At 36.8% G+C, this 17887-nt stretch overlaps 1 protein-coding gene across 3 annotated transcripts in view; it reads right to left on the bottom strand.

The window, feature by feature from the left end:
- Positions 1 to 17452, bottom strand: part of LOC149831633 (putative phytol kinase, chloroplastic) — a 34391-nt gene extending 16939 nt beyond the window's left edge. For all 3 annotated transcript variants that reach the window (XM_090014025.1, XM_090014026.1, XM_090014027.1), the window contains exons 1-5: positions 16941 to 17452; positions 6768 to 6835; positions 6462 to 6593; positions 6245 to 6360; positions 6029 to 6143 (exon numbers count right to left, since the gene is read on the bottom strand). In XM_090014025.1, coding sequence (XP_089870151.1) covers positions 6029 to 6143; positions 6245 to 6360; positions 6462 to 6593; positions 6768 to 6835; positions 16941 to 17258 — 749 coding nt within the window. In that variant the 5' untranslated portion in view covers positions 17259 to 17452. The remainder of the gene's footprint in view (positions 1 to 6028; positions 6144 to 6244; positions 6361 to 6461; positions 6594 to 6767; positions 6836 to 16940) is intronic.
- Between the last annotated feature and the right edge of the window lie 435 nt (positions 17453 to 17887).

Here is a 17887-nt window from a genome sequence, read left to right on the forward strand (position 1 = left end):
AAGATGTGTTGTATTTCTTATCTAGATAGCAATTTTATTTCCAAAAGACCATTTGAATTAGTGCATTCGGATGTATGGGGACTGACACCTGTTATGTCTAAAGGAGGATATTCATATTATGATGTCTTTATTGATGATTTTACTAGATACACATGGATTTATTTTATTAGAAACAAATATGATGTTTTCTCTATGTTTAATAAAGAATTTCACATCTTTATTCAAAATCAATTTTAAAATAACATAGCCATTTTTAGATCTGATTCCGGAGGTAAATACATGTCAAATGAATTTCAAAACTATTTTAAACATAATAGCATTATTCATTAAAGATCTTGTCCTAAAAACACCTCAACAAAATGGTCTTGCCGAAAGAAAACACAGGTATCTTATTAAAATAACAAGAACTCTTCGTGTCTCTAAAAATGTTCCAAAAAACTTTTGGGCCGAAGTCGCTCTTTCTGCAACTTATCTTATAAATCGGATGCCTTCCTCAACCTTAAAAATGTTTCTCCTTTTGAAAATTTGTTCAAAATGTCTCTGGATTTTAAAAGATTAAGAATTTTTTGTTGTGAATGCTTTGTTCTTTTTCAAAGACAAGATAAACTTTCACCAAAAACTCTTGAATGTGTTTTTCTTGGCTATGGTGAAAATAAAAAGGGGTACAGGTGTTATGATATTAAAAATAACAAACTTTATGTTTCAAAATGTGACCTTTCTTGAAGAACAAAATGGATTTGAATTTTAAAAATCTAAGGAAGAAATTGACTGTTCTTTTCTCTTTGACTTATTGCCTAGAAATAAGTCTAAAGATTTTAATGATACTATTTGTGATGACAATTCTCATCAAAATGATGCTTTGTTGCATCAAAATGATGATTCTCACAATGGGAATCCCAATGATATACTGTGTTGTGTATACTCAGCATGAGGGCAATGAACATCAAAATGCTTTCAATATATATTCTCAAGACATTTCTTTAGAAGATCAAGTTGAAAAATCCCACCTAGGCGATCTTCTAAGAATAGTAGACCTCCTAAAAAATTTGTGTCATACGATTCCTTTTCTCCAAATTATAGAACTTGTCTAATGATGATCCATTCCTATCATGAGTCTTTCAATTTTAAAGAAGCTAAGCAATATCTGCATTGGATTGATGTTATGAGACTTGAGTTAGAAGCACTCAACAAAGTTAACACTTTGACAATTTTAGGTCTTCCTTTAGGAAAAAAAGCTATTGGATGTAGATGGATTTATAAAGTCAAAACCAAGATTGATGGGACATTAGAAAGATACAAAGCTAGGTTAGTTGCTAAAGGATGCACAAGAATATGGAATTGATTATGAGGAAACCTTTGCTCCAGTTGCTAGGATGACTAGTGTAAGAACCTTAATAGCCTTAGCGTCTATTAAACAATGGTCTATCTATCAATTAGATGTTAAAAATGTCTTTTTAAATGAGAACCTTTGTGAATAAGTCTATATGGATCCTCCACCGGGTCTTGAGATTGAGAAACAAAAAATTCTTAAACTCAATAAAACTCTTTATGGTTTTAAACAAGCTCCAAAAGCTTGGTATGATCATTTTAATAAAGTTATTCTTGATAATGGTTTTACCTCTTGTTATATTGATACTGCGCTTTTTGTTAAGTATGCAGGTGATCACATAACTATTTTATTATTATATGTTGATGACATGATCATCACTAGAAATGATAAAAAGGGCATTGAGCTTATTAAAAATATTCTTAAAAACAATTTTGATATGTCTGACCTTGGATTTCTAAGGTATTTTTTAGGGATCGAAGTTGCATATTCTCCTCGGAGATATGTTTTGTCTCAAATGAAGCATGCATCAGATATTATTTCTAAGTCTAGCTTAATTGACGAAAATAAAGTGAAAACTCCAAAAGTAATCAATGCTAAGATGAAAGTCAATGATGAAAGTCCTCTATAAGATCCCACTCCTTATCGTCAACTGATTGAATCACTAACATATTTGTCTATTACCAAGCTAGATATTGCTCATGCCATTCACAGTGCAAATTAATTTCAAAATGCTCCTACTACCATTCACATGGTTGTCGTCATGCGAATTATCAGATATTTGAAGGAAACCATAACCAAAGGACTATTCTCATCTTCCTCTTCATCTCCTAATCTAATTGATTATACTGACTCTGATTGGGGTGGTAACCCCAATTATTGCATTTATACAAAAGGTTATTGTGTTTTTCTTGGAGAATCATTAATCTCTTAAAAATGTAAGAAACAATAGAAGGTGTCTCTATCTTCCACGGAAGCTAAGTATTGGGCGATGACCACAACTACCATTGAACTTGTCTGGCTGAGAAGCCTACTCAAAGATATGATAGTCATTATCTCTACTCTTTCGAAGTTGTGTTGTGACAATAAATGTGTTATCTACATTGTTAGCAATCACACCTTCCATAAATGAACAAAGCACATCGAGATGAACTGTCATTATGTTCGACATGAATTTTTACGGGGCACCATTCAACTACCATATGTTACTTCAGATTACCAACTAGCAGATTTCTTCACCAAAGCCTTGCCATCACCCCATTTCTACTTTCTCCTAAGCAAACTCTCGGTAATCTCATATATATATATATATATATATATATATATATTGTAATGCCCACTGGGGGCAAACTAGTCTTTTCACTTGTAAATATGCATGTCCATTAGGGACCTTTTATTGTTTCTATTATTTTTGTTTTTTGTCTTTTTTCTTTTATTTTTTATTTAGCATGGGCCCTCATAAGAGCCATTGGATCCTCTCCAACAATCACAAATGTGACCATTGGAGGAGCTCCTAACGACTCTATGGGAGCCACTTTGCTTCCATTAGTTGTATAAATAAGGGGTCTTGGCTCACTACTTGGTAATGCTTGTTGAAGCATTTTCTATAAGAGATTCTTTATATTTTTAAGTTCTCTCTCATATTATGTATGTTTGTCACTTGCCCCTTTGTGGCTTACTCTATTTTGCCCATTAGTGGCTTCTTGTTTGTATACTTGTGTATCTCTTCCAATCACTTTGTGACATTGTTCTTTTTACTAGTGTTTCATTACAACTCATGCATGAAAGATCTCATGTTCTGCAATGGTAAGTGCATACATTAATTATCTGCTCATGCATAAGATTATAATTGATTATGAATGATATTCTTATTGTGCGCTGCAATGTTATGCATACTTGAAATGAATAATTTCCTAAAGAGTTGTGTGAAATTATCGAATTATACTTATGCATACTGGTTTTGGTTTACCTGTGTTGGTATTCCCTACCAGGCTTTTACGAGTCTAACCCGTTTTATGAGTTTTCAAGTGGAGTATGATGCATAGCTGCATAGCGAATACGGGATGTTGGGGCGGTGTCGAGAGCCAGTCTTTTTCTTTCTCAGGGATAATTTTGAAAAAACATTTATTGTTATTTTGGATTGAAAATACTCTAATATGAATTTTAAATTATTGAGACTAAATTAAATTTTAATAGTATATGTTGTTTGTATTTTCATTCAATTATGATGATTGTTTGTACTGTAACCTGCCTAGAATGTTTAATCCAAAAAGGTTTTTTCCACTTATTTAAAAAAAATAGTGATTTTTTTTTTAAATTAAAATTTTGGGGCGTTACAATAGCCAACTGTTAGAGTGGTTCCAAAGACTATGGATCCCATTCCTATAAAATACTATTTCTTGTTGAAATGATTAGCTTATAACAACCATAAATTTTTACATCAATATCACATTTTGATGAATTTTCTTGAGCTAGAAAGGTGACATCTTTGACTGAAATTCATATCTTTTACATTGCCAAAAGAATCAAAAGCTATCCTCCAAGTTACCGCTGGAAGTTTCTGAACAGAATACCTCATAGTCTCTTTTCATGCTTTGTTCTTTTTCTCTTTCCTCTTCTTTTTTCCTTCTCTCTTTTTTCTCCCTTTCTCTTTTTTCTCCATGTTTTGCTTTGGTGTTGAAAGTCAAATGATGCCTCATAGTGACTTTCAATTGTCTTGCTTTCTCCCATTTTTTTTTCTTCCTTTTTGCTCTTCACCTTGTTTTCCTTAGAGTGTGCATCTAAACCTAAGCCTAGCCAACTCAAAACTAATAACGATCTTACATCTAATTTTCTTCCAAAATCAAATCCAGCCAAACTTGTCGACTGTATTAGCTCAAGTTTCTTGAGCCCCATTGATTGCAAAATCATGGCTTGCTTCAACTATGATTTGGAAGAATATTTACATGTAGGACCTACTATGCTAACTCACTACCAAGTGACCAGGGAAGATTTCCTTTCAAGATCACGCAAAACATGAAAGCAATAGTAAATGGCTCAATACCCATGATTAGTGTCTTCCTGAGCCAAGAGCATCAAGTGCAACATTAGAAACTGAAACGTACAAAACTAAGTCACACGGACTCGGCTAAAAGGTTGACGCACCCGCGTCGATACGCCTCGACACGGGTACGGCTTCGGACACAGAGCGGACACGGTCAACTAAGTGTCGGACTCGGTCAACGCACCGAGGCCTAGTCCATCCATATTTTGGACTCGGTCAACTTTGACCAAGTCTATTTTTGTCCATTTATTAAAATTAATTTGGACTCGGGTCGGGTCCGGATCCAAGACGGTGTCGGGGTCGGGGCCCGTCCCTTAAGAGGCTACACAGGGGGAGGGGCAGACGATAGACCCCTCCCCGTCGATCGCTCTCTCTCCCCCACCCATCCCTCGCTCCTTGTCCCCTTCAGGCTTGTCGGCGACCCAAACCCCAGCGACGCCAGCCACCGGTCCTCTCAGGTATATCCCTCCTCCCTCTTTCGTTCTTCTTTCTCTTCCTCCGCCCCCTGCCTCGGATCTGTTTTCCGGTAGGGAGCTCTGCCCCCTACCTCAATTTGTTTTTTCGGCAGGGGGCGGAGCCCCCTACCTCCGTTTGGTTTTCCGACAGGGGGCTCCCTCTAATTCAGATGATGAGGCAGATTTATGATAAGTTTTGTTGTTATCACACTCACAAACTTCTTTATGTGTTATATTTTGGTATGTTTGTGTTGTTACTTCAATAGAATTATTTTTTTGTTTTTTCTTTAAAATTTACAATCTTATTATTGTTTTATATATATATAGCCGTGTCCCCGTGTCCAAAATTTTTGAAATTGCTCTGCACCCGTACCCGCACCCATGTGACATAGGTACAAAACCATGAGCTGATTAGGCATGGGGACCTCTATAATTGGGGATTGTCGTGATAAACCATTCCCATTGTCAGCAGAACTCAATATTCTTCTTCATTAACTGAGTCAAGGAAAAAGTTGCCAGCAAATTAGCTATAAAGTGTTGTACATAGGTAAAATGGCCTTGTTATGCGTATAATTGCTCAAGGGTTTTCTGAGATTGAATTTAGATGGCTTCCATCCTCGAATCCAACTGCAGAAATTTTGGTAACTTGTTACTCTTGATTGAGATAGTAGTTAGTTGTTTGAGCCATAAATTTCAGAATTTATATGAATCAAATGCTATCTAATTAAAACTGTTTGCAAATCTAAAACCCTTAGCCGACCAGTCTCCTAATATTAAATTGTCAACTAACATCATGACACTTTTAGGCAGTTGGCACTTGATATTTCAGTTCTCCAATGCCGTCCGGTGTGGTAACCATAGCTTGGCAGGATTTTCCAGCATGGCAGGTCTCCTGATCTGACACCAGTTTCCCCATGTAATAAATGTAAAATAAAATAAAATAAAATTCTTATTTGATAATGCATATGAAAAACATGAGTAACAACCAAAACAATATGCTTTCATTTCATTACAAAAATCAGCAAAATTACCTAGAAAATGTTAGTATGAATAAAAAATGAAAAAGAAAACCTAATGTTAAAATTACAAAAATGTTCATATGTGTCTGTAATTGTTGACCATTTATCAGACAAGTTATGGTCCTTATGGAACAAATAAAAAACCATCCTTCTATGCTCTAGAACCAAAGATATTAATACATACCCCAGAGAAGATAATAGACCAAAGATGAACATAGATAGGCTGCCAGCCCAACTCTTATGCTCATTGTAGGGAAGCTTTTGAGTGCCAAATTTTCTACCCATTATATCAGAAACACCTGGAAATGTAACACGGTCTTTACAAATATAACTGGAGGAAGAATAACTGCCTAAAAATAAAACTTCAGAAAATTAAGTACTAATATCAATAGAGAATTACCATCTCCAGCACACATCATAGCCAATGAGATCACCCCAACAGGAGATTCACGCCAGAAAAACAAAGCTGAGAACATCAATACCAGGACATAATAGAAGGGCCCTCTCAGCAACTCCCTGTCAATTAGTCTATTAATAGGCACCGAAAAATAGAGGTCTATCTATGACAACACAAACTATTATGAAATAAAATCAAAATTTTAGTTAAAAGTCTTTACTCCGGTTTGCCTTCCCTTGTTACTGATTTCACCAGGCTTTCGTCCTTTGCTATTGAGAGACCATAAACAAGAAGCCTCAGCAAATTGGCTAAAGGCACCACTGAAGCAATAAAACGAGCCTCTGTAGAAGAGCTATAAACATGGGGGAATTTTCAGAAGATAGAGCTGTCTTCCACTACATAACAATAAGGAATTCAAGGTGACAATTTAGGATGCTTACAAGATTCATCCATATATTTTTACTCTTTCCATGATGAGAAACACAAAGATATGAAGAGATGGGAAGGGAAACTTCATTATATTTACCTGAACAAAGGCCAGGAAGTCATGAAAAGAAGTCCTGATAATACATGAACCAATTTACGACTCAGTTTCTGCAAAAAAATCAATTCAAAGATATTATAAAATTTGTCAATGAACTAATGAAAGTAAAAAAACACAGGCAGCCAGAAAAATTAGATTAGTTACTAGTATAATGAACCTAACAAGAGTGGAGAAAAGGAACATAGATGAATTGCTAAAAACTGTCTTTCATCAGTTTCAAGCCGGAAAGACTGAAAGGATATATCAAGACCATAGTTTTATTTTAGAAAGTTTTCACTTACAAAATTCTTAATCGAACATATAATTGGTTTATTAATTTTTCCTCTTCCAGGCAATGCCCTGCAAATATTTTGTAAGCTGAATGGCTCAAGCTCTGTCTCTGTGTGTGTGTGTATGTGTGCATATAAATTAAAGCATTATATTTTGTTTTTATGCAAGTGACTTACACCTTTTGCTTAGAAAGTTAGAATTTTTCTTACTTGCCTCTTTTTAAGCAGAATAATACCTTCTATATCATATACAAACAACATGCATATATCATCTGGCATAGTTGACAAAAAGCAACTTAGAAAAGCATCTTATTCATTAAAATCCATGCCGTCTTGTACTACATGAACTAGTGCTAAACTTACAGTTTTTTCTCATTTTTTTAAGGCACTTTCAGCCATAGTTATGGGGCTCTCTACTTTAAGAAGTGATTTGCAACCAAAATCCAACACTCCAAAGCATACCAAGTTCAAAATTTCAAATGATCATATCTTGACATATGGAGATGTTTGGGCCTTGGTGACCCACGACTGTCAACCAGTGGAAGGGCTGCACAACGCGCCAAGCTAGCTCAGGCTTGACCTGTTTAAGCTTGGCTTGAACTTGTCCAAAAAAATAAATGAACTGAGCTTGAAGGGATCAAACTTAGTAGACATAATTGAGCCGGGCTTGAATAGGTAATTGAGCTCGGTTAAGCTCAATTAAGCTTGATTCATATAGTTAATAACGCATCTAGGTATAGTATATGTACATATTTTGTTGACAAAACAAATAACAAAAAAGGTCTCACCCTACCATGTAAGATGTTGGGCATTTACAGAGGAGTATTGAGGTCTAATCTCAGCAGTGCTCTCCAGATTTCAATTTTTTTCTTTTAAGTAAAGATGTTCAGCTCGAGCTTAATTTGAGCGAATCATGGACAGATGCTCTTCTAGCTCGGCTGACCTCGACCCAAGTTTGAACAGCCAATTTTTTTAAGAGCTGAGTTCGAGCCAGCCCAAGCTTGGCTCAAATCCGGCTTGTGTGCAGTCCTAACCAGTGGACCTAGAGATTTTGATTTCAATTTCCTAAAGCATGTTTTTTGCTCCTTGTCTAGTTCACATTATGATTTGTAATTTGACAAATCAAGCATGCACTATACACACATATATACACAAGCTGATAACCTTGTAAAGGAGGGTCCAAGTCAAACAAAGAAAGTTATATGCTCTTCAAAATTTGAAAAACAATATCTTATTAAGTTAGCTTGTGACATATAAGCAAGCACAATTTATTTTTTATTTCATTAAGAAGATTTTAGTTCGTAAAAAGGAAAGACCAATGCGCGACACAGAGAGAATAATTTATCACTTTTTCCTGAAAATTAGCATAAGAATAATGAGACTCTATACCTCTATCTAATGGGCATTATATTAAGATACTCAATTATCCTTATGCCACATGGGCACCATCGTAGATACTGGTATGTAGCCTATTCTTATTATGTTTTCCAAAATGACTAGTATAAAATGGGGAAAAGGTATAGAAGGAAACTTGGAGTATCCATGTACTAGATATCTCTGAAACAATAGAAGAAAAAGAAAGGCAATCTAACCACAAACTATTACATATGTTGACATGTCATTTTCAAATCTTTTATAAGCTAGAAAGTTACCTCATCAATTTAAGAAGTGTTTACTTACACATACAATATATAAAAATTACATATGTCAACATGTCATTTATATAGGGCACTTCTATGATGGTACTGTACCACCATAGCTTATGCTGGCATACACTTAACTTATATAGATCTAATCTCCAAAAGCAAAATCTAACCATTGGATCATGTTTAACATGTCCTATTTAGTGGTGGTCGTTAACTGCAGGTAAAAGACTATTTTAGAACTTTATGTCATGCAGTTGTTGGATCAATGTGATCCAACGGCCATGCAGCGTGCATTTTTCTTCACCCATTTGAAGTGTATGGAACTACCCCCTGATCTCTCTCTCTCTCTCTCTCTCTCTCTCTATATATATATATATATATATATATATATATATATATATATTAGTTGTCAGTCGAGAAAGCTGGAGCGGAAAGCGATTCGGAGGCACTTCTAAAATTTTAGGAAGCGAGAAGCACGGGACAACTTAGAAGCAAACCGAGAATCGTCTTTAAAGCGAACCGGAAGCGACCTAGGAATCGAAGAGGAAACGAAAAAGGAAGCGGCCTAGGATTCGAGTGGGAAGCAAATAAGAATTGAGTTTTCTCGATATTGGATAAAAAAATTTGTTAAAGGCTCCAAGCACCTAAAAAAAAATCACTTCATGATATTGGAAAACGAGTGGGAAGCAATCGGGAAGTGAAATGGGAAGAGTGCTTCCCCATAATGGGAAGCACGCTTCCCATTTAAAAGGGTTATTTCCCTGCGTGTTTCGGAAGTGATGCATTTCACACTTTTGAAACACGTTTTAGGGAAGCCCCGAGTCCTATAGTGTTTCCGGTAACCCTGATATATAGACCATTTTCTAATAAATGCTAGGGAAATCAAAGTTCTAATTGTTGTCATACGTGTTATTGGGGCAAAGGTTTCCTCATAGTCTATTCCATATCTCTGAGAATAACCCTTGGCAACTAAGTGAGCCTTATACCTTTCAAAGGACTCATCTTCTTTTGTCTTAACTTTACAAACCCATCTACACTCTATACTCTTTTTTCCTATTGGCAATGATACTATCTCCCAAGTTTTTGTTTTTTCTAGAGCTCCAAATTCTAACTTCATAGCTTTTATCCATTCGGGAATTTTTATGGCTTCAGAGTATTTTGAAGGCTCATAATAGGAGTGTAGAGTCATAAGGCATGCTCTATATCTAGGTAAAAAAGTTTCATAGGATATAAATCTTTGAGGATACTTTGGATCTCTACTAGATCTTCTAACACTACTATCTTCCGGATTTTGGTCGTGTGAAAATTTATCAAGTGCATACAAGGGATTTTTAACCATCCTTTGGGTATATGTTTGAACAGGTTGATCTTGAACATTATCAATTGAAATACTAGAATCATCGATACACATATCATCATAATCATCAAATATGAACATTATCATTAGTACCCTTTTTGGGTAATAAATCAAATAAAACAGAATATTCAGATTCATCCTTAGACTTTTCAATTTCAAAACCATTTTCTTTTTCGAAAAAGTTCACATTCCTTGATATATATAATTTATTATTTTTCACATTGTAACATTTATATCCTTTTTGTTCATTAGCATATCCAAGAAATACACATTCAATAGCTTTAGGTGACAATTTATCTCTCTTGTCAATGAAAACAAAACATTTGCACCCAAACACTCTTAATCTTTTAAAATAAGAAAAGGTTTGATAAAGTTTTTCAACAGGAGATGTGTTTTGAAGGGATATTGAAGACATTCTGTTATAAAGCAGCTTCTGCCCAAAAAAATTTAGGAATATTTTTTTAAATAGTTAATGTTCTTGTTGTTTTAACTATGTGTTGATGTTTTATTTATACTAATCCATTTTGTTGAGAAGTGTTTAGACAAGATCTTTGATGTGAAATTCCATTTTCTTTTAAATAACTTTTGAAATCATTTGATAAGAATTCCCCTCCTGAATCAGAACAAAAAATAACAATGTCTGATTGAAATTGATTTTGTATAATTTTATGAAATTCTTTAAAGTCAAAAAATACCTCGGATTTTTGTCTAAGTATATCTAGTGTAGTCATCAATGAACACAACTTAATAAAGAAATCCTTCTTTGGATAGGATAGGAGCAGGTCTCCATACATCTGAATACACTAATTCAAATGCTTTGGAAGAGATAAAGGTTTTGGATTCAAAAGGAATCTTCTTTATTTTTCCTAAAATGCAACCATTACAAGTAAATTCGTGAATACAAGAATTTTTTAAAAAAGGAAAATGTGATATCTTAGCAACATTAGGATGACCTAATCTTTCAAGTCATAATACAACATATTTTTCCTTGACAAAATTACAAAATGATTCTTTTGGGCATTTAGGGAAATTCATGCAATAGAGATCTCTCCTACAGCCTTCCACAATCAGCTTCTCTGATTGGCAATCCTGCACCCAATATTTTTTAGATGAGGAGATCTCGTACCCATAATCAGAAATTTGAGAAACTGAAAACAAGTTCAAGTTAAGTTTAGGTATAACACTAACATTGGGTATTTGAAAGGTTTTTTATGGATTTGAAAAAGTTCCTACACTTTTAACTTCAAGTTTTATTCCATCAACGGGAGAAACACAGTTTTTATATGAGTTTTTAGTGCATTCAGATAATATGGAATCAAAAGGCGTCATATGAAATGATGATCAAGAGTCAAGAATCCAAGAAACCGTACCTAGAGTGGAGGAAGTAGATACAACAACACCAGTAGTGGATGAAGAGGAGTTTTTGAGAAGTTGTTGTAGAGCCTCTGGAAGATAATATATGGATTCTTTTAGATCACCTCCCTTGCTGATGCTTTCATTTTCCTTTTTAGGAGCTTCTTCCACTATAGTGGCCTTTCTTTTAAGCTTGGGGCATTCAAGCTTGATATGCCCTAGCTCTTGACAAAAATGGCATACAACCCTTCTTTTAGCTCCATTGTTCTTCCAAAACTGAGGAGGTTTGTACAGTCTTATGTTGTTTCCAGGCCTTGACACTGCAAGAACCTCCTCATTTCCTTTTGTCATATTAAGTCAAGTTTCGGCTTGATACACCTCACCAAGAGCATCATTAAGTGAGGTTGCGGAGGTTCTACGAAGAATGTTGGACCTTACTTGCTCAAATTCCGGCCTTAGCTCATATAAAAAGGTAAATAATTGTTCTTTATCCAATTGCTTTATTCTTAATTCTATAATTGTACCTTCCCATTTAGATTTCAAAAGTTCAAGTTCATCCCACAAGGGTGAGAAAATACCCTAATAGTCCCTCATGCTTTTGTCTCCTTGTTTAGTGGTTCGAGCCTTTTCTTGGAGAAAATAGTCGTGCTAAGTCTTTTTGCAAGAACATATTATTTAAAAATATCCAAGCTTCATTAGTCCTTTTGATTTTCACGATACTAGCCGCAATCTTGAGTTTCATGCTATTGAGGAACCAAAATAGGATTTGGGCATTCTCGGTTTCCCAATCTTGAACCTTTTGTAGATATTCGATTAGAGCTTTTTCTCTTTCATCATCATTTAGGGCCCTTATTTGATCCCCATCTTTCTTGGTTAGAATGAGTTGGGGTTCATATATTGATCCACTCACATAGCCCCATAGTTTCTTTCTTTTTAAATGATTTTCCATAGCAGCTGCCCATATAAGATAGTTTGAGTCATTTAATTTGAAGGCAATCACCGTAATGGAATCTTTTTTGCACATTTTGAAAGAGAGAAGGTAAAGTATAAAGAACCATGAGCCTTAAAAGAAGATGTAGACCACAAGCTTTTCAAACATTCTCCAATGAGCTCAAAAGCATCCACAATCCACCAAGGAAGCAAAAAGAAGATGAACTTGATGAGAAATAGTGATGGCACACTTTCCAATGCACCAACCAAAGCTCTCACGATCCACTACCTATCTTGAATTGCACCAATGCTCTGATGCCATGTCATGAACTGGTGGGGAAGGTAATAAAAATGATAAATGTTGAAGTATAACAATAATACACATGAAGTCCTCAAAGAAACAAGAGGATAACACATAAAATGCACTCAAAGTGCTAACGCAAAAGCCACAAAGGGAAAGAACACTTGAAAGAATCAAAATCTTATTAACAAATAATCATTTCAAAAGAATAATATACACTTGGCTAGAATGCCCTATTTATAATAAAGTGGGGAGGCCAATATAGTTGTTGGGACTCCCCAACTGCTAGAAATATAGCTGTTGGGGAGGTCTCAACAGGTATATTTGTCTTCTGAATAAGGCCCCAACAGCTATATTGTCTTTCCAATAGAGCCCATGACAAGTGTACATATTACAACAATAACAAAAAAATAAAAATGACCAAAATGACAATTACAAGTATTCCCTTATTGGGCATGAACTATGCAGCAGAATAAAATAACCAAAATACCCTTCAGCCAAACATCAATAATATATATTTAGTTGTATATATAATATATTTTAACACACTAGTGCTTTGACTCACTCGTTTGCAGATCTATATGATCTCCTCATCAACCAAGAAAAATGAGTTCTTATGCTTTACTCAAAACCAACTGGAGCACAGAAAAATACTAACACTACCTTCAACGTCTCTCAAGCCCAAGGACTCAGGAGTGGTTTCTACATAGGCTAAGACAGGGGCCAAAGAAGAAATCCCAACCAAAATTCGACTAATTCCAATCAAGGTGCACAAAATCCTTCAAATCAAAGAGGACTTTCAACTTGTCAATATTGTGGGAAATGTGGTCATATAGCCAAAAATTGTTGTGATATACCCAAAGTCTTCTCTGTCATGTCCCTGCAACAAAGCATTGATGACTACTGGTATCCTGACATCGGTGCGACAAATCATCTAAATATGGACAATCAGCAATTTTCAAACAAGTCCCAATACCAAGGGGGTGAGTCCATCATGATTGGTAATGGTAAGACACTTCCTATTTCTCACACTGAAAAACTAGTTTTATTATCCAATAGCTCTAAATTTGATTTAAAAAATGTTCTGCATGTTCTTGATATTGCCAAAAATCTTTTATTTGTGGGTCAATTTACTGAAGATAATGACTATATTTTTCAATTTACACCCATTGAATTCCTTGTTAAGGATCAACAAACATGCAAGATACATCTCAGGGCCCCGAAAACCAGCATGGGCCTTTATCCAATTAAGGTAGGAGATACGCAGTGCAGAGAGAAAACCATCATTTGATCTTTGGCATCAATGTCTCGGACACGCCAATAAGAAGATTGTTTCTTTTCTAAGTTCTAAACATGTTATTTCATTTAGTAGGGACAAACAAATAAAAGTGTGTGAAAGTTGCTTGGTTGCGAAAGCTCATAAACTTCCTTTTGGCCGTTCACTGTGTTGCACGTCTCATCCTGTTGAGCTTCTACATGCCGACGTTTGAGGATCAGCTCCAATGATCTCACGTGAAGGTTTTCGGTACTATCTTCTCATAGTGGATGACTTCACACACTTCTTATGGTTTTTTCCTATGCTTTTTAAATCCCAAGTATTTGATTGTTTCAAGAATTTCAAGCAAATAATTAAAAATCAATGAGTTTGTTATTAATTTTTTTAATCATACAATGGTGGTGAATTTACTAGTCATGATTTTGAAATTTTGCTACAAATCATGGGATCTTTCATAGATTGTCATGTCCACACACACCTGAACAGAATGGTTTAGTTGAGAGTAAACACTACCACATAGTCGAAACCGGCTTGAATATACTGAATGTTGCCTCTCTTTCCTATGATTTTTGGGTTGATGCTTTTTGCACTGTAACATATGTCATCAATAGGCTGCGGACCTTGGTTCTGGGACGTAAGTCGCCTTATGAGATGCTTTTTAAACACATACCTGATTATCAGCATCTTTGTGTTTTTGGCTCTCTTTGTTACCTGCTTAGTTCCCAATAATACGTCAAAGTTTCAACCAAAAACCAAGACAAGTTTATTTCTTGGGTACACTTCTCGCCACAAGGGGTACAACACATGTTTCGATCCTAAATCCCACTAAACTTATATTTCTCATCATGTTTACTTTGATGAGACGTCATTTTCCATAGGTAGCTCATCTTTATCACCCTCCCAACCTGACTTTTCTCAATGGGACCTATCTTCTTTGTTTGTCCTTCCACCCCTCTATAGTGAGCTTGAGGCCCTGTAACCTACCGTTGAATCCCCACCCCATCCATGTTTGGATGCCCCCTTGTCCCACCCGCACCTGGTCCACTTGAGCTCCTCTCCTCGGCATCACCTGCACCTCATCCACTTGAGCAGGTCTCCCCAAATAACCCATCTCCTACTGCACTCAGCACCTATGGTTTTGTCCCCCGTCTCCATCTCCTCCAATTTCATCGGTCACGTCTGCTGCCAATCATCCTCTCTCTCAACTTGTTGATCACATTCACCCCATGGTACCCGATCCATGACTGGTTCTCTCAATCCACGGACCTTCCTTACCCTATCTCCTTAGCTTGTTTTAATATCGTGTTACTTGAACCTGAACCCATGACCTTTAAACATGCTAATCTATATCCCAAATGGCGGGCAGCAATGGAGGATGAATTTTGAGCCCTTATCCAAAACCGTACCTGGAACCTTGTATATCCTCAAGATCACTACAATGTCATTGGCTTCAAATGGGTTTACCGTATTAAGCGTCATGTTGATGGTTCTATAGCTCACTATAAGGCTCGTCTCATTGCCAAAGATTTTCATCAAGAAGAGGGCATTGATTTTTTTGAGACATTTTGTCCTGTCATTAAGCCTACCATTATTTGTGTGGTTGTTGTCTCCTTGCAATGGCTTGTTCACTAAATGGGCTACTTTCGAAAGATGTCACGTTTGTCATAAAAAAAAGTCAGCCAATATATGCATCAGCCCACCGTTGCACATTGGTCTGCTTGTAAAAGCATCCTGCATCATCTCAAGAACACTCTTCATCATGGGCTCATGTTCAAAAGATCGATGTCCCTACAACTTAGTGCCTACTCCAATGCCGACTGGGCAGGCAGACCAAATGATCAAAAATCTATAGGTGGATTTGTTGTTTTCCTTGGCCCCAGCATCGTTTATTGGTCCTCTCGCAAACAGAAAACAATTGTGCAACCTAGCAGACAAGCTAAATACAAATCCCTAGCTTGTGTTGCCTCTGATCTTATTTGGCTCAAGTCATTGCTTCAGGAACTTGGCTTTGTTGCTCCTGCCCCATCGATTCTTTGGTGTGATAACATTGGTGCACTATACTTAGCTGCCAATCTTGTTTTTGACGCTCGCACCAAACACTTGTAAATTGATTTCCACTTTGTTCGAGATCATGTTAGCAAAGGCCACATTCAAGTCTGGTTCATTTTGCCTCACTAACTAAACCGCTCTAGTTTGACAAGTTTTCAGCTATTCGTGCCAAGCTCAACGTGAGGGACCCCACCTGCAGAGGCATGTTAAGGAAACCGATTCACCTCACAAGGCAAGTGAGTAGTTTCCAATGAACTCTATCCAAGTTGATAAGGATAGAATCTAAAGAAAGTCGTCCAGCACATCAAATGAGGTTCAACCACCTCAACGTCATTTCAGGAAACCAAAGAGGAAGGGATCACCGTTTCCACATTTGACGTCTTTCCTTTTGTAATTTCTTTGTAATATGTTACTATGTGTAAAACGAGCTGGACTCCTTTCCAGACTCATCTTGTAATCCACAACTTTATATATTTATCAAAGTCCCTCTTCTCTCTGTGTACAAGAGAGTTTGAGAGATTCCCAAAACGTGTGATCATCTTTCACAATTCAAGGGAAATTGGCTTCCCTTGGGTGGGGGTGTAAACAAATGGAGTTGAGATCAAAGGAGCGGCTAAGTGCCATGGCGATGTGACACTAGCCAATCACTTGACAGTATTGCATGGGGCCCACAGCTACATAGTGCAGGCCCCACAGGAAATGTGGTCATGTGATTTCCTGTGTCAAATAGTCATGGCACTTAGCCGCTCTCTGGATCCCTGCTCGTAACAAATGACCCCTAATATTGCAGGAGACTTGATGGCATTCCTTTTTTTCAGATATGACAATGGTCAAGAAATGATTTTCCTTTTCCCAGAAATCCATGAGCGTGCCAGGAGATACAAACATTAAACCAAGAAAATTATGGAGAGGCAAGGAAAAGAACAAGAGAGGATGACATGAGAAATCTATGGTTGGGTTGGTGGTGTTGGTACCTGGCCAATGAGCCCCCTCTCAGTGAGGGAATCGAAGCATGAGACCAGAGAGTAAGCTCCCACCAGCACTAGGCTCATTGCCACCGTGTCCTGTACCAAATTACTGCTCAAGGAGAAATCAAACGCACGAAGAAAGGAACGAGGAGAAACCACCCGGGGAGTCCTCAGACAATGCCTCCGAGAGCCTCTCCGCATGAAACGGCTGCCAGAAGGGTCCCTGCTTCTCCATGGATTCCTCACAGGAGGCAGGAAACTAACATCCTTGGGAATGACCCATTTTGCGGAAATGACTATGAGGCAAGAAGATGGTGCCCCCATCCCTTCCTGATTCTCACCCTTCACTCTTGATGGACTGGTTTTGTGAAGGAAAGAGGATGCATTCTTGGTGGGACTGCTAATTCAAGCCTACCAATTTGAGAAAAATGGAAGTGGGGTTGGTTGTGAAAAGCCTAGGGGTTGTTTGTCTTGGCATAACTCTCTCTCAACTTCTATTGCATGCTTTCCTTTAGCATGAGGAGTTATTGCTCATGACACCTTCATGAAAGTAGCTCGAAACCCTTGTGATGCAAGTGGTGGTGCTACAGTTTTTTTGGGATACTTTGTATCAAAGTAGCGTATACTGTCCACTAGTATCCGTTTGACAGGACGTGCGATCCTGCCCTATCCATCGCAATCAAAATTTGCTTTTTTGTTTTTTTCTTTTTTATCACATCGTGTCCTCCGTTTATGGCCATTTGTCCATGCCATAAACGACAAGCAAGTTGTCCTACAATTTTTTAATTACTTGTCATTTTCTATCAGGAACGCCGTGTCATTTACAACCCTGGCGGCGTTAGGGGTGTCATCGGGTCGGGTTTGGATCGAAATCAGTGAAACCAGACCTGATTCTGATTTTCAAGTATGGTATCTGGTCTGAACTCGGGTTTAATCAGACCTATCATAAGAGA

Source organism: Nuphar pumila, chromosome 7 (genome assembly GCF_984573655.1).
Source record: "Nuphar pumila chromosome 7, dmNupPumi1.hap1.1, whole genome shotgun sequence".
Lineage (NCBI taxonomy): Eukaryota > Viridiplantae > Streptophyta > Magnoliopsida > Nymphaeales > Nymphaeaceae > Nuphar > Nuphar pumila.